At 38.9% G+C, this 17,553-nt stretch overlaps 2 protein-coding genes across 2 annotated transcripts; one reads left to right on the top strand and one right to left on the bottom strand.

The window, feature by feature from the left end:
- Positions 1–3,295: 3,295 nt before the first annotated feature.
- LOC21396828 (protein CLMP1) lies at positions 3,296–6,499 on the bottom strand. The gene is made up of 2 exons (XM_010092697.2): positions 6,216–6,499; positions 3,296–5,899 (listed from the first exon to the last, which is right to left on the bottom strand). Exon 2 carries the CDS (start codon positions 5,871–5,873, stop codon positions 3,600–3,602), a length of 2,274 nt encoding a protein of 757 aa, XP_010090999.1. The 5' UTR covers positions 5,874–5,899; positions 6,216–6,499; the 3' UTR covers positions 3,296–3,599.
- Positions 6,500–12,547: 6,048 nt separating this feature from the next.
- On the top strand, positions 12,548–16,632 carry LOC112090539. Its single transcript, XM_024162078.1, has 4 exons — positions 12,548–13,041; positions 13,443–14,011; positions 14,549–14,751; positions 16,483–16,632. The coding sequence occupies exons 1-4, from the start codon at positions 12,548–12,550 to the stop codon at positions 16,630–16,632; spliced, it is 1,416 nt and encodes a 471-aa protein (XP_024017846.1).
- Positions 16,633–17,553: the final 921 nt, after the last annotated feature.

The following is a 17,553-nucleotide window of genomic DNA, read 5'->3' on the forward strand; positions in this document are numbered from 1 at the left end:
CTCATCTGTCGCAATAGGCCTAAACATCCCCATTTTTCAGCCCACAACGTCAAAAAAATTAAAGGGTCGTTCTTTTACAAAAAAAAAAAAAAAAAAAAAAAAAAAAAAAAAAAAAAAAAAATTTAAATTTGAATTTCAGTTATAACTTTATTTAAATGTATGTTTTTTTTTATAAAATTTGTGTTTGAACTCAAATTTAGGACTAAACTCGAGTTTAAATTTCCTCTTCAACTCGAACTCAAGTTAATGAACAATATTTTTTCTATTCTTAAAAATGTCATAACTTTTTCGTTTTAATTCTGATTGAGATTATTATTTTTTCTATGCATTCACAATGAAAAAATAAATAAAACATCACCCATATATCCTATTAAAATTTGCCATCACCATTGAGTTTTTATTAAAATACTATCTAAATATAAATTTAAGTTTTGACCCATCCAAACACAAACTCAAAAAGATTCTCAATTCAAATCATAACTCAAATATGCACATCTAAACACAAACTCAAGTTATAACTTTAACTCAAATTATAATTTAAACTCAATTCAAAATCATCACTTCAGTCATCTTAACTCAAAAATGTAAAAGAACAACTCCTAAGACATATCAGGCCCAAAGTATCTACGTCCACTCGTTATCATCAAGACTTCAGGGAAAAAAAAAATTTGGGAGGAAAATCTAATTTCATTTTTATTTTGGAAGCTAAGAAGGGAGGCAATGCTTTGTATTTTTGGAAAAGCATTATGTGGGGTCGAGAACTTCTCCAATTCAATCTTCGGTGATGGGTTGGTAATGGCGAAAGCATTCGCGTTTTTCAGGATCCGTGGCTGCCTCACCGGCGACCACAATGGGCACGAATAGAGTTGATTTGGAAGAATTGGTGACCTGTTTTTTAAAGGGCGGCTTGGTTGGAATCCGACACTCATCAATGGTATGTTTTTGCCTTTTGATTGAGATGTGGTCTTTGCATATTCTGTTGGGCACTTTGAATTAAAAAGTACTTATTGAGTTACTATGATTATAAGGCTGCCATAAAATACCATAAATATGTGGGTACTTATTGTTTAAGATGCTTCTTTGTAATCGCCAGAACGCGGCAAAGGCCTCAGAATCGGAACGTAAAATAAAGTTGTAACGCAGGAGATCCTTCACCGGAAGTTGACAGAGTATTTCGACGATTATCTCCGACGGGAGAGACGCCATTGTTGTGTTGCTGGTGTGCTAGGTTAGGGCAAAAACGTTTCTTCCCCGATGATGGATGAACTGTGAAAAACCGCCAAGGTTTTTATGGAATTTTTAATTCCATGATTGCCCCTGTTACAAACTTTGAGAGCATTTAAAGGAAATGGTTATTTAGGTCAGACTAAACAGGCCACACACACTTTTGGCGGTATTTTATTTTGCGATTATTTATTCATTTATTTATTGCTATACGAAGACTAATGTAAAATTGAAATGTTGAGCTGCTGTCGTTTCCTCAATAAGATGTCGTTATTGTTTACTAAAAAATATGTCATTATTTGTATGTTCTCCACTTTCCTATGGAACATTAGTCGTTTTGATTTTTGAGTATATTATTGTTTCTACTGCTATTGTCGTTTTTAAGTGTTACTAAAAATTTATTGTCGTTTTCTTTATATTTTGTTGCTTTATACTCACCGTCATTTGCTAATATGTTGTTATTTTTAATTAATATTCGTTTTCAAGCTGGTATTGTTTCATAATATTTTGCAGCACGACGTTGTCGTTTTCAATTACATGTCCTTTAAAACATACTGTCGATTTTTATCAAAATAAAATAAAATAAAATCCGGTTGTTTTTATTTTTAGTATGAATGCTTTTTCTTTTTTTCTTTTTTTCTTTTTTTCTTTTTTTGTATTGGCTGAGATTTATGTATTACGTGGTTTAAAATATGTCGTCTTTTCTAATTCATTGGCGTTCTCCCATTGATGTGCTTCCCTGATTTTTCTTTTTGCAGTAATATATTCTCGTGTTTAACTTTTTTTTTGGGGCTAAAAGTTAAGATTCTCGTGTTTAACTTATTACCGCCTACAATGCAAAGTTACTAAGCAATTGTTATGTGGTTCTTAAACACTACGTCGTTTTACTGTTGAGTTAAGATAATTTAATTGGAAGACGTTATCGTTTCTTGTTATTTATACAGCCATGATCGTTTTTTAAATTATTATGTCGTTTTCTAAGAGCCTGTCGTTTTTTATTTCTCGACATTTTGAAATCGATGTCGTTTTTTTATTTCGATTTAAACGTACTACTGTTTCATTTTTTGCTAAGGAAATACCATTTCCTAATTGTTGCCGTTTACTGATGTTTCCCAACGTTTTTAATTCCACAAAAAGCTTATGATCAACCCAACTAGACTTGAGTAGTGCTATAAAACACCGGTGGTGTTTAGTACCACTCACTAATAGAAGGTAGTACCACTCATTAATAGAAGGTGACTTTCATAAAACTCACAAGTGATACTCATCTTTTATTTGTAATAGTGTGGTGCTCCTAAAGCATTTTTCTTGGAGGAAGGAGAAATATGGATAAAAAATTAAGATCTCAATTCATTTTACCAATTTGAGTTTTGAGTTTTAGATTTTTACAGTTAAAAACTCTCAGAAAATGTTACATCTAACTTTTTCTGCTACAGTTAAAAACTTTAAGAAAATGTCATATCTCAACTCAAATTAAAAACTAAAATTCGAAGTGAACGAGACCTATGATTGAGAATTGAACTTCCACGTTGGTAAACACGTGGGATGGTAATACTCACAACTCGCGATAAAAAAGAATTTCCAGGCTTTGCTATTGCAAGATAAACATGGTAACACGAACCGTATGAACTATAAAGACTCTGAAAAGACACTATTGTTTATGAGATCCACTCACTAAACTTTTTCCAAACGAAACTCGAGTAATGTTAATGGTAGAGACTCCTAGAGAAAGAACCTGAAATTTTTCATAGAATTCGAAACTCCAAAGCATGGAGTGCGTTTGATTGGTGGATTCGTGTTATGATTCGGATCATAGTTCGTGACTCGCTACAGTATTTTCTTTCACAAAAAATACACATAAATCGAGAATGATTCTGAATGATAATTCTAAATACATCAACCAAACATCAACGAAATATTAGAATTGGAACATAGACATAGGCCATCACAATCACAAGAAAACAGATGCTGGAAATTAACGTTAAAACCTTGCTGTCAACATTTAAAAAAAGAACCATGCAGCGGATACGTAAGCAGCGGCACTTTATGTTGCGCAAATGCAATCACTAAATGGCGAATCATAAAACTCATGGATCTTGAATAAGTATGACTAACCAAAAATCAATATCGCAACAAAGTTGAGCAAACGTCAGCTTGAAAGTTGTAGAGCAAAATGACCAAAATCTTTTGAGTACACAATTTGCATATTTGGTACCCACATTCAAATAACCAAAGAAAAAAAAAATTTAGTATTCTAGCATTTGGCTGATAAAACCCATTTCCTATTTCCACCTCACTCATGATTAACAAGAAAACATGAAGGTATCTCATGAAAACCAGCAAATTGATTATATCATCACACCTGACTGCTCTCATCATTCTCTTTTTGATTCATCAACACTATTTAGAGTCTGCACCTTCTTGTTGTCTCCTTCCGCCGAATCGCCATTGGAGCAATGGTTCTTCAGAACCAACGATATATCTGTTTCGGAAGCTCCAGCAAGCTTAAAGCGCTCGACAGCAGCATCCAGATTCGTCTTCCAATCACCCATTCCCAGTTTACATTCTACTTGGGATCGCTCAAAAAGCATATTTCCCCAGAACAGATGGATTTGTGATCTCATCACTGTTGCTTGTTCTGCAGCTTCTTCTGCTGAAATCTCGCCCTGATTTCCAGAGGATTCGCCTTCATTTCCACTCGCCTGTTTTTTCCTTCTTTTCAACAATTCTTCCCTCTTGATTGCATTTGGATCTTTTTGTTCATTTGCTCTTTGTTCCTCCAACTTCCCCCACATCTCTGTGGCAACTTTCATCTTCTCTTCTGCACTGTCAAAAAGTTTAAGCGTTTCCGTACAATCCCAACTTGATAGATCTATCTTCTTGGCAATTGCAAAAGACCAATGGAGTTTAGCCATTTCAAATTGCTGCTGCCCCAGTGCCAGTAACCCCTCATAAAAGTCTGGCTTGATGGCAAGTGCTTCCTCATACTTCTCCTTGGCCAAGGAATATTTTTCCTTAACCCAGTCATAAGCTGTTTGAAGCTGTGTTTCTACTACGTCCTTTCCAGCAGATTCATCTAAAGGAATTCGCTTCCTCGCTGCACACATATGAACATTTCCCCAATTGAAAAAGGCCAACGCAGCCACCTCTTGGAACTTGGAGGCAGCCTTGTCAAAAAGACCTTGAGCTTCTTCACTAGTTACCGTCTCCTCAAGAGCCTCGGAACACAGCTCCATTCCCAGCTCATGCAAGTCAATATGAGCATCTGGGTCGATGCCAACATGGGTGCGGAAAAGCTGAGCAAACTCAAACAACCAATCATCCATTTCTAGTTCCTTGCACTCAGGATCTTCTGAGGCGACTGGTTTCTCCTTTGGAGCTTGTTTCTCTGTCTTATCAACTTCAGAATCATCAGCTTCTAACACAGATTCTCCCAGTGAGGAATGAGATCCGTTCTCATCTCCCTTCACCTCATTCTCTACAACTTTCTCCTCTTCTTCCTCTGGTAAAGGTGGCTCTTGTTCAGGACTCACCTCCACAATATGCAGTCTCAACATCCCGATTGATTCTGCTTCATCTGTTCCAGGATCTTTCGAAACATGGCTGTCCGCACTAGACTCTGCCAATCTAAGTTCACCAGTAGAGGTTATAGTCACCAAATCACCATCAGTATCCTTGTACTTAATCAAGACTGACTTTGAGGAAGGAAAGCGCTTGGTTACAGTTTCCCTTAACACTCTGAAACTGCAATTCACAGGCATTTGGGCTAGTCTTATGTCATGGTCATAGACAAGCTTCAATGACCTCCATCGTATTACTGCATGAGCCGGCAATGACACTGATGAAGAAGACGATAATTCCTTTTGGTTACTTGAGTTTGGATGTTTTGTTGAACTGTTTGAAGGCTTGAGTACAAGTTTTGCCAATTGGGCCTTGGGTTCAGAACCATTTTCAGTAGGCAAAACTGTCGGAGGTTTCTCTGCCTTATTGTTTGCCGAGGCAGCAGATAATCCTGACGAAGTAGAACCCTTCTTTTGCACTGGTCGTGCTGGTAGACATGGTCCTAGTCCGCCAATTGGAGCACCACGAACTGCAGAAGCTCCAAGAGCAGCAGGGGAAGGGCGACTATGGAGGTCTTGCTGCGCCTCCTGACGAGGCCCAAGTGCGGTCCGCAGCCGCTGGGCAATCTCCAATGCATCCTGATGATTCGGTTCAGCCATCAACAACACCTGAACATCCTGCATCGCCATTCCATACTTCCCGATCGCCTCGAATGCCCGAGCCCTCCGAAGAAGGGCCCTGACAAACTGCGGTTGAACCTGGAGCGCCATGGAGCACTCCGCAATCACAGTTTCATAATCAATAGGCTTCATTTGCATTAAACAAGCCGCCCTATTGCTGTGGAAAACCGCCCGGTCCGGATGGGTTTTGGGAGTGAGCCTAAGAGCACTATCATACTGTTCAAGAGCACCCACATAGTCCTTATTCTGAAACCTCTTATTTCCTTCTTCTTTAAGCTCATGGGCTCGCTTCAAAAATATCGAAGAGTCCAAATCAACACCGCCATTAGCACTTGGAGTTGTTGAATTGTTATCCCCTGAAACTTGGTTTGAACCACCCTTCTTCTTCCTTCCCCCAGATTTCCCCATAAAAAAAAAAAATACACTTCCTCTTCCTGTTATCCAAACAAAATAAACAACAATCTTAATCTGAATAAAAGCTCAAACCTCAAAGTACCAATCTTTGCGGAGCTAGAAACGACACCTATTCCACTACAAATCAAGAATATTGAAAAAGGGTACTTAAAAATTCAGATACAACCAAAAAGTCATCAAAAAGTTGCAAGAATTCAAAGTAGAAGAAAACCGAAACAAGCAGAAAATAAATGAATAAGCACTTCGTTCTTTTTGTGTGTATCTGTCAGAAATGTCTCGGAATGGCATGAGCAAAAGATGAACACCATTCACAGCTAAATTGAACGAGAAAATTACCTGTTAGTTGAAGAAAGCTCTCAAATCACGGCGGTGTTGGAGATTTGGAGAAGAAGGTTCGTATAGGCGCGTTTGATAGGAGATAAGAGAATATATATATGTCTGTGTGTATGTATATATATGGAGAGAGAGAGAGAGAGGAGAGAGAGAGAGAGATTCGGATGCTGGTCTAATTGTTGCGAAGATCTGGATTTTGTTTATGGAGAGAAGATCGAAGATGGTTTAGGTTTTAGGGGGATTTTCTAATTCTTTCTGGGATGAAACGGCATGGGAATGGAGCTCCCCAAGAGGGTTTTGGACCAGTATCCAGTATCCAGTATCCAACTGAAATGACTCTCTCAAACAGTCCTCTATTAAAAATGGGCTTTCTTCTTCAAGAATAAAAGTGGGCTTTTAAAAAGTGGGTCAAAGGCATTTCATAAGTGGGCCTTGATTTCCACTATTAATTACACCACATTGCATTTGGAATTTAGGAAATGTTTTCACGATATTGAAAAATAGAAAAATAGGTCAAAAATTAAAATGAATTAAAATGAATAGGCTAATAGTTTATATAAGTTAATAAATAGGCTAAATTATTATTTTTATCCATAATTTGTCTGGTTATAAACCATAACTTGACAAGTTATTATCCATAATTCACGGTTTTTGTCCATAACTTGTCTGGTTATGAACCATAACTTGACGAGTTTGTCCATAACTTATCTGGTTATTAATCATAACTTGACAAGTTATGGCCTATTAATTTCTATAACTAAAAATTAGCCTATATACTTTCTTAAACTTTTCATATTGGCATATTTTCTACTATTTCTGTATTATAAATATAACAAAAATGTGATAATCATTATCATAATAATATCACATTTTTTACTATGTAATAATATAATCATTATTCTAATGATATCAAAATTTTACTATTTTTGTAATATTTTAAAATTTTGATATATTTAAACTCTACTATTAAAATTTCACTAGATGTGTAAAGAGCCCTTTTTAGTCCTAACTTGATCTGATTAAAATGACAACTCAAATATCTTATTCGGGCCAAACTAGGTCGGGCGATCTAAACTAACATCTTTATCTTCGATGAAGCAAATGTTGAAAACAAGGGCTTATTTGGACATTTTAGTTGATCCACTTGCAAAGTCATGCATAACTTTTGTGAAATATCCTATTCAGACTTGATTGGTTCCAACTTTCATCTCTATTTTTGTCAAAGAAAATGTGCAAAAACAGAGGCTTATTTAGAATTTAGTTGACCCGTAACAAGTAGATTTGTGATACTTAGCGAAAGAGGGATAAAAAAAATATACAAATGCAAAAAAGAAACCTAAAATTAAAATATTTTTGCAACCGAAAAGGCCATGGATTTTTTTTTTTGGGCTGTTTTTTAACGTACGAAAGATGCATCAATTATAAATGGGGACCTTTTTCGGTATGTCAAGTTTTTTGTATGTCAAATACGCATAAAATCACGTAAAAATTAAAAAATATGCAGATTCAACAGTTTAAAAAACCTGACCTACCGATACGCCAGGTGTATCAGAAAATCTCTCTTTTAAATTTTTCAACACCAATTTGCACTTATTTATTAAATTCATTTAAAATAATTATCAACACTAAAGTTGATCCAAGCTGGGTTTAGCTTGCATTCCATTTGCTTACTCATTTTCAACCCCGACTATCTGACTAAACTTCTCGTGTAAAATTAGATTCAAGAGGAAATAAAAAAAATTCAAGAATAAATACAAGAACTTCCAATAAATTTGTGTTACTTTCTCTGATATTAAAGATTATTTGTTTTACAATAGGTGGATGAAGATACAATTAAAACAATTGCAAGATTTCTGAATGCATACTATAAGAGAAACCTGATTATAGGAGAATGTATATTTTCTGAAAGGATAAGAGAATGTATATTGATTTTATATCAATTTGTAATTGATTAAGGCTATGTTAGGAAACTCCGTAAAGAAATTATGTTAGGAAAATAACACTAGTGGTGTATTTAGATACATTCTTCATGCACTTAGTTTTGTATATGATAACAAATAAGGAAAAAGACTTATTTTATAATTTTCTACTAATTTTCATTTCTCGAAATCATATATGGTATTCGAACATTAAGCTTCTAGGTATTCTCCCCCCTCATAAATCTTCATCTCCAGTTCCATCCCATCCCCTTTATTATACTCATATATATATATATATATATACATATTATTTCCATACAAAGATGGTAAATATACTCCATAGAAAATCAATTGATTATCTTTTGTCATTTCTTTTTAATTCTCATTTTTCTTTCAAGTTTTGTCACAATCTTTATCGTATCGAAATTCATTTTTGTAGTAGATATGTCTCCATATGCTCATGTTTGTGTTGTGGTTAGCAGGTCCAATGTATACTCATATATATATATATATATATATATATATATATATATATAAACACTGAAGTAATCCATCAATGCCTAGAGGAAGTTTGTGGAATACTTGTCACATATAAAACAAGCTTAGTTAATTAACGTTTAAACAAGTTTCTTATCACAAAAAAGGGAAAAAGTGTAGATGTTAAAAAACACCTCCCCATTACACAACTCATTAAAATGCTCATGAAGATGTTGGAGCAAAATGCTAACCAACGTGTTCAGACTTCAGAGAAGGTTCAACAAATAAATATAAAATATATCTTCACACCATTGATGAAAAACCGAATTAGATATCCATATTTTATCAAGTCAACACATCAGAAAATATATTTCATGGCAGCAAAACCATAAAAAGTGCATTTTTATCATGGCCTCATCAACATTCGAGATACAAACAAGTTAAGGTGCTTAATTTACAAGTGAAATGAACGTAACATGGCCATACAACCAACAAAAGATTTACACTGCCAATATGATATAAGAGAGTTTTACACAGTTTATGAGATTCAATATTCACTCCTTTTCATCCAGAGATTACTACATCAGTTATATCAGAGCAAAAACCTCGCAGCATCAACCCGAAAGAAAGAGACAATGGCACCGAGCTACATAAGATAACAATCAGTAGTGGAACAAAATTAATAACAACAGCAAAAGGTGATGAAAGAGCCACTCTAGTAAGCATCGACAATACCTCAGGTCTTCCTCTGCATGCTCTATTTATAACGCCAGTTTAAATCCCTTGGACAGGAAATCATCTCTGCTCAAAGCAAAGTAAAAAGTAAATCCAATAAAATAGCAGTCAACAATCAAAAATCAAGGAATTTCCAAACAATTACTAATGCAAAGTGAGAATTAGTTACTAGTCGTAGCTACTCAATTTTGAGCTATCTATCATATAGAGCTCTTTAAGCAAAATTAGAGGCCCAACCAAAACTAACTATTTTGATGTTTGGTAACTTCTTTCATTATGGAAAAATAATAAGAACATGTCGTAAGGGGGCTTGAATAATACTGAAAGGTAATGTACTTATCAAAATTGCATCATAATACGGATCTTTTCCTGTAATGATACATTTCTTATACATATGCTCTAATTGAGTTTCAGCACACAGAGCCTCCTCTAGTTTCAATTATATGTTTATGTTGTGGCATATGCTTACTATGATCGGTTAGATTTACACCACTAATCCAAAATTAGAATCATTGGATAATTCTTTTGCTCGGTTTGAATAGGGAGCAAAATTCAAATTGTAGAAATTAAGATGAGTACATGTGGGAAAGCAGAAGCTTAAACTGAACTATATAAGAGCATTGTGAGTACCAATATGAAAGTTATAACACCCTGAAAAATTAATTGAGATTAATTAAGGTAATTGAGATTATTAGTGTGCCTAATTTGGATTATTAATTGAGTTTAATTAATAAATGTTTCTGACACGTGTGAGTTTAAATAGTTCCAAGGTATTTAAATTATTCTTAATAATTCATTTTAAACCAGAAGTGTGTGTGGGCACATTTCTGGACTGCTCTTTTAAAATATTGACACATGTCATTTTCTTTTCCTTTTTCTTTTCTTTTCTTTTCTTTTTTTTTTCTTTTTCCTTCCCTTTCTCTTTCCTTTCCCGTGCACTCTCTCTCTCTCCTTCACTCTCACTCTCTCCCGCTCACTCTCTCTTTCTCTCTCTCTCTCATTTGTGTCCCAAATCAGACGGATCTTGAACCAAGCAAAGATTTAAAGAAGTTTTCAACGTCAAGAGAAGGATTCGAGGTAAGATTACTGAAAGAACCTCTCTTGAATCACAAGTTTTTGAATTTCAAAACTCATTTTGGTTCAAATCGGATTTTGATGGTTTTTGAGTAAAACTAGAGTAGAAATTGGAGATCTTGGGTTCTTTGGACTTGTTTTAGGACCTAGAACCCAGATCTAGTGATTTTCCTTTGAAATATTTTGATTTGGGACTGGATTTGCAGGTTTTAGATTGATTTACGTGAGCTTCTCTCGCACAGCTGATTCCACCGGTCAACCTGTGCGGTCGACCGAATCACATGGAAATCGGTCGACCTATGCGGTTGACCGGATTGCAGGCTGACCGGTCGCCCTGTCCGGTTGACCGGTGTGCACACTACCGGTCGAGCGGTAGTGTTGCACTGCTCTGTCACCGGTCGACCGGTTGACACGGGGGTTGACCCTGTTTGGCCTGAAATTGTTGTTTTGACCCCTGTTTTGGGAGAACCCAAATTAGCTTCATTTGGGGACTTGCGATTGATGGATTAGCATTGATAATCCTTGATTTGAGATTGAAAACCCTTGGAATGATCATTTGACACATGAAAGTGGATTAAGGCACACTAATAGGAAATCTTGGTTGGAAATTGAGATTTGGATTACTTTAGGAATGAGAATTAATCCTAAAGGGTTGTTTTACATCAGTGATCGCTGAGGATTCAGACTGAAGGGGCTTGAGGAAGCGGAAGCCGGAAAAGGCAACGCTCGTCCCAGGTTTGATAGTGCGAGGTAGGATTTCTATCCCTTTTCTTTGTGAGCCTGTTTTCAAAAAGGATTTTGGCCTTGAAAATGTTTTAAAGAAAGGGATTGATTTGTGAAAGAAAACACTTTGAGAACCATGGCTTGTTTAGTCATGGAACCTTATGGCTTGTCCAGTCATAGGGCCCACGGCTTGAGTAGTTCGTGGGGTCGTATTAACAATTTCAAAATGTTAATGAATGATTTCTTAAGCAAAGAGATCTGGTAAACTGGTAATAGAGTCTATTGCTGTAAGCCTAGATAGGATGCAGAGAGTGTATCCTCGGGGGCAGAACCCGAAACTCAGTCTGGGTAGGCGAGGAACTTGGTTAGGTGAGTAATTTGTACTAATTACTTGCTGAAGCCTGTAAAACGGTTATTTACAGTTATATTTCCTTTGAGAAAAAGGATGTGAGGTTCTGGCTGTTCTGTCAGGACTGAATGTCTTATTTTATTTACTTATTTATTTATGTATTCCCTCGCACATTTATTATAACATTTATTTCAAATTATATCCTACTAGGCCTTTCGCTCACGTTTTATTTTTTAAATGTATTAAACCCCTCCCAGGAGACTCTAGGAGCGGTGCACAGTAGCTGGATATTGCTACGGAGCAGCTGAGTTGTGCTGCTGTTGGAATCAAGTGAGGATTGTGGTCATCCTCTGATACAAATGTAAAGAATTTGAGAAATTCTATAAACTTATGTAATATTCGGATTGACTAGACTGTGGTTGATGTCTGTTGTAATTATTATTTACATGAGCATGTATGTACGATACTGTATGTCCTGTGGGGTGGAGCCTTGTGTGTCAGAGGCTCCTGGTTTCTATAGTAGTTTATTTATATTTTAATGCAGTTAAGTGTGGGGCCCGATCTGGGAATCTGCTATTAATCCCTAATCGAGCTCCACGTCACGCACCCCGTTTGGGGGGCGTGACAAAGGTGGTATCAGAGCCCTAGGTTAAGAACCCCAGGATTGTACATACATGTGTGACATCTGTAATCCACTGAATAGTCTAGTTTTATTTCAGTTAAAGGAAATGGCGCCTCGCCGTAGGCCTGCTAATCAACCGGCACAACAGAATCAGAGATTTCTGGATGCCATGTATGCTGCCTTTCAAGGCATGGCCACAAGGGCTCAAAACGAGCGACCGGTTGAAGATAGGAAGCAAGGTTACTTCCGGGAATTTAGGCATGCGCCTATCCCTTCATTTAATAGTGAGGGAGGACCCCAGGAGGCAGAGTTCTGGTTAGACTCCATAGTCAAGCATTTGAGTACTATGGGAGTTCCAGATGAATACTGGGTGGAATTTGCGGTGTACAAGATGAAGGGCTTAGCGAATACTTAGTAGAAACAGGTCAAGAGAAGAATGGATGTTACAGGACTGACCTGGGAGCAATTTGAGACACTATTCAATGAACAGTACTTCCCTCAGAGTTACAGGGAAGAAAAAGCGCTGGAATTTATGTCTCTACTGCAAGAAGACATGTTTGTAAAGGAATATGAGGCCAAGTTTAATGACCTATCCCGGTTTGTGCCATCACTAGTGGAGTCTGAACCCATGAGGTGTCTTAAGTTTGAGAAAGGCCTCAAGAATTCTGTGAGGAGGTCATTGGTGGCCTTAAGGATTCGAAACTTTCGGGATTTGGTAGCTGCTGCTACACGGGTGGAACAGGATAACTTGGCCTATCACCAAAGCAAAGAAGCAACGAGTCAAGTCTCTGTCTCTGGTAGACCTTCTGTCTCAGGTGGGCCACAGCGGAGTGGTAGAAGGAACCGCAACCAGGGACAACCTGGTGGGGGAGTGGTTAGTGGTGGCAGTAGTTCGTCAGAAAGTGATAGAAATGCTCCGTACGGGCCCAGGTGTCACCATTGTGGGTAGGTGGGCCATATTAGGAGGAATTGTCATAATCGGCCGCCGGCTCGACAAGCCCAAAGTGACGCTTCGTACAGTTAAGAAGGGCCACCATAGTACATGCCACCATATCAACCACAACAGATGCCATACCCTCTTGTGCCGACTTATCAACCACATCTACTTACACAATTCTGGCCTCAAGCGCCGAGACCGGTGTAACCACCTCCGCCGCAACAGTATAGGCCTCCGACCCAGCAGCCTAATGTTGGTGACAGAGGGAAAGGGAAAGTACAGGGACAAGCTTATGTCCTGGCAGGAGGCAGTTCTGGAGGTCAGCCCAGCAACGCGGTGGTTGAGGGTATGATTCTAATTTCTCATTCTTTTGCTCACGTGTTGTTTGACACAGGTGCCACACACTCGTTTATATTAAGTTCTTTTGTTCGGGCTTTGTAATGAGTGTGTGTAAATCGTGTGAGATCACGATTGGCGGTGAGCGAGTGAGAGCAGATTTGATCATCCTTCCGATGAGCCTGTTTGATGTGGTCCTCGGAATGGATTGGTTGTCAGAATACGGAGCAATTGTTGATTGTTACCGTAGGAGAGTGACTCTGATGACTAAGTCGAGAACAATAATTTCTTATCGGGCAGATATGAATCCAGTCCTAGGAGAACGACTGTTGAAGTACAGTGTTGGGGGACGGAGGAATCTAGCCTGTTTATCTTCTCTTCTTGCTCTAGAAGGTGAACCCGAGATAATTGGAGATAGTGCGGGAATCCCTGTAGTGGATGAGTTTACAGATATATTTCCTGATGAGCTACCTGGTTTACCACCAGATCGAGAAATTGAATTCTGTATTGATTTGGTCCCGGGAACGGCACCTATTTCCATTCCTCCATACCGGATGGCTCCGGCAGAGATGAAAGAATTAAGAACGCAGCTTGAGAAACTAGCAGAAAAGGGATATATCCGGAATAGTACTTCCCCTTGGGGTGCACCAGTGCTATTTGTGAAGAAGCACGACGGATCTCTTCGGTTGTGCATTGACTACCGTCAATTGAACAGGGTGACTGTGAAGAATAAATACCCACTGCCAAGGATCGATGAGTTATTCGATCAGTTGGGTGGATCACAGTTCTACTCTAAGATTGATTTGAGATCTGGGTACCATCAGCTAAAAATCAAGGAGGAAGACATTCTGAAGACTGCATTTAGAACTCGGTATGGGCACTTCGAGCTTCTGGTAATGCCGTTTAGACTGACTAATGCCCCGACTGCATTCATGGATCTAATGAACCGTGTTTTTCGGCTATACTTGGATCGGTTCGTGGTCGTCTTCATTGACGACATATTGGTGTACTCGAAGACTTGGGAAGAACATGAGCAGCACTTGAGAATTGTTCTTCAGATTCTTCGAGAACACCAGTTGTATGCTAAGAAGGAGAAGTGTGACTTCTGGCTGACAGAAATGAAGTTCCTTGGGCATGTGATTTCTAGACAGGGAATTTCTGTAGATTCTTCCAAGATCGAGACTGTGCTACAGTGGGAAAGGCCGAAGAATGTAGCAGAGATTCGTAGTTTCCTCGGATTGGCAGGGTATTACCGGCGTTTTGTAAAAGACTTCTCAAGCATCGCTGCACAGATGACTCGGTTGATGAGGAAGGAGGTCAGATTAAAATGGGACGCTGAATGCGAAAATACTTTTCAGGAATTGAAGGTCAGACTGACAAATGCACCAGTCTTGACTATTCCTGATAGTGAGGAACCATATGAGGTGTATTCTGATGCCTCGGGGAGTGGGCTTGGCTGTGTCTTAATGCAAGGTGGACGCATGGTAGCGTACGCATCTCGCCAATTAAGACCACATGAACGAAATTACCCCACTCATGATTTGGAGCTAGCAGCGGTAATATTTGCTCTGAAGATATAGAGATGTTATCTCTATGGAGTAAAGTTTCAGGTCTTTTCTGACCATAAAAGTCTGAAGTACTTGTTTACTCAGAAAGACTTGAATCTCAGGCAAAGGAGATGGGTGGAGTATATGGAAGATTATGACTTCACTCTACAATATCATCCGGGAAAAGCTAATGTGGTGGTTGATGCCCTTAGTAGGAAGACGACGGGGACTCTGGCGTCATTAGCTTTGGAAGATTGAAAAAGGACTAAAGTGGTGAGTGAGTACGATCTTCAGTTCTACGAAGATTATAACCAAGCTATGGTGTATAATCTGGTCTCTACACCGGATATTGTGCAACGGGTTAAGCAGAATCAATTGCAGGATCCACACCTCCAGGGAATTTGGATTCGAATCCAGAATGGAGAATAATTCGAGGATTGGAGAATCCGAGAGGATGGAGCCTTGTATTTCCGCAACCGCCTTGCTGTTCCCAAGGCGGGTGAGGTAAAGAAGACGATTCTGCAAGAGGCACACAAATCGAAGTATGCTATACATCCAGGAAGCACAAAGATGTACCAGGACCTGAAAAGACTGTACTGGTGGAGAGGCATGAAAAGGGACGTTCGTGAGTATGTCTCGGAATGTGTGACTTGCCTCCGGATTAAAGCTGAGCATCGGAAGCCAGCGGGAGAGTTGCAACCTCTTCATGTCCCAAGATGGAAATGGGAGCACATCACCATGGACTTTCTGATGGGGCTACCGAGAACCGAGCTGAAGCACGACGCCATCTGGGTGGTGGTGGATAGGTTGATGAAGTCTGCGCACTTCATACCATTTCGTGCGACGTATTCTCGGAAGATTCTGTCAGAATTGTACCTGGAGCACATCGTGACGCTACACGGGGTGCCACTGTCTATCACGTCTGATCGTGATACGTGTTTCAATGCAAGGTATTGGAGGAGTTTCCAGGAAGCCATGGGAACAGACTTGAACTTCAGCACAGCATTTCATCCTCAGACTGATGGGCAATCTGAAAGGGTAATTCAGATTCTGGAGGATATACTTCGTGCTTGTGTTCTGGAATTTGGCGGGAACTAGAAGAAATACATGCATCTAGTTGAGTTTGCTTATAACAACAGCTATCAGGCCAGTATTGGAATGTCACCGTTTGAAGCTCTGTATGGTCGTCCTTGTAGGTCACCTGTGTGTTGGTTGGAACCAGAGGATCGACTGAGCACTGGACCGGAAGTCATTCAAGAGAATAATGAGAAGATAGCTGTGATTCGGGAACGACTATTGACAGCTCAAAGTCATCAAAAGAGTTATGCTGACAGAAGGCGTAGGCCTTTGGAATTTTAGGAAGGCGACTTTGTTTTGCTAAAGGTTTCCCCACGCAAGGGAGTCGTTCGGTTTGGTGTGAAAAGGAAACTTGCACCAAGGTATGTGGGACCATTCCCGATCGTGCAACGAATCGGAGCAGTGGCTTACCGGTTGGCCTTACCGCCTGAATTATCTCACGTGCATGACGTGTTTCATGTCTCCATGCTTCAGAAATGTCAACCTGAGCCGGAAGCTGTAGTGCAGTGGTTTGATGTTTCGATACAGTATGACGCGTCGTACGAGGAGGCACCAGTTCAGATTCTTGATCGAAAGATAAAGAGTCTACGTCATCGTGAGATTCCTCTAGTGAAAGTATTATGACACCACCATGGAATTGAGGAAGCGACATGGGAGCTTGAAACGACGATGCATGAACAATATCCGCATCTGTTCACACTGTGAGGTAGGCTTTAATTTCGGGGACGAAATTGCCTAAGGGGGTGGAGCTGTAACACCCTAAAAAATTAATTGAGATTAATTAACGTAATTGAGATTATTAGTGTTCCTAATCTGGATTATTAATTGAGTTTGATTAATAAATGTTTCTGACACGTGTGAGTTTAAATAGTTCCAAGGTATTTAAATTATTCTTAATAATTTATTTTAAACCAGAAGTGTGTGTGGGCGCATTTCTGGACTGCTCTTTTAAAATGTTGACACATGTCATTTTCTTTTCCTTTTTCTTTTCTTTTCTTTTCTTTTTTTTCTTTTTCCTTTCCTTTCTCTTTCCTTTCCCGTGCACTCTTTCTCTCTCCTTCACTCTCACTCTCTCATGCTCACTATCTCTCTCTCTCTCTCTCATTTGTGTCCCAAATCAAATGGATCTTGAACCAAGCAAAGATTTAAAGAAGTTTTCAACGTCAAGAGAAGGATTCGAGGTAAGATTACTGAAAGAACCTCTCTTGAGTCACAAGTTTTTGAATTTCAAAACTCATTTTGGTTCAAATCGAATTTTGATGGTTTTTGAGTAAAACTAGAGTAGAAATTGGAGATCTTGGGTTCTTTGGACTTGTTTTAGGACCTAGAATCCAGATCTAGTGGTTTTCCTTTGAAATATTTCAATTTGGGACTGGATTTGCAGGTTTTGGATTGATTTCCGCGAGCTTCTCTCGCGCAGCTGATTCCACCGGTCGACCTGTGCGGTCGACCGAATCACATGGAAACCGGTCGACCTATGCGGTTGACCGGATTGCAGGCTGACCGGTCGACCTGTCCGGTCAACCGGTGTGCACACTACCGGTC

Source organism: Morus notabilis, unplaced genomic scaffold (genome assembly GCF_000414095.1).
Source record: "Morus notabilis unplaced genomic scaffold, ASM41409v2 Scaffold802, whole genome shotgun sequence".
Lineage (NCBI taxonomy): Eukaryota > Viridiplantae > Streptophyta > Magnoliopsida > Rosales > Moraceae > Morus > Morus notabilis.

What these genes read in the sequence shown, in the direction of transcription:
- LOC21396828 (XM_010092697.2), bottom strand. Translation starts at nt 5,873, where the DNA reads ATGGGGAAATCTGGGGGAAGGAAGAAGAAGGGTGGTTCAAACCAAGTT.
- LOC112090539 (XM_024162078.1), top strand. Translation starts at nt 12,548, where the DNA reads ATGGATGTTACAGGACTGACCTGGGAGCAATTTGAGACACTATTCAAT. An exon ending in AATGCTCCGTACGGGCCCAG is followed by an intron (nt 13,042 to 13,442) that starts GTGTCACCATTG and finishes TGTTTGACACAG; the next exon opens with GTGCCACACACTCGTTTATA. An exon ending in ATACTTTTCAGGAATTGAAG is followed by an intron (nt 14,752 to 16,482) that starts GTCAGACTGACA and finishes TCCATGCTTCAG; the next exon opens with AAATGTCAACCTGAGCCGGA.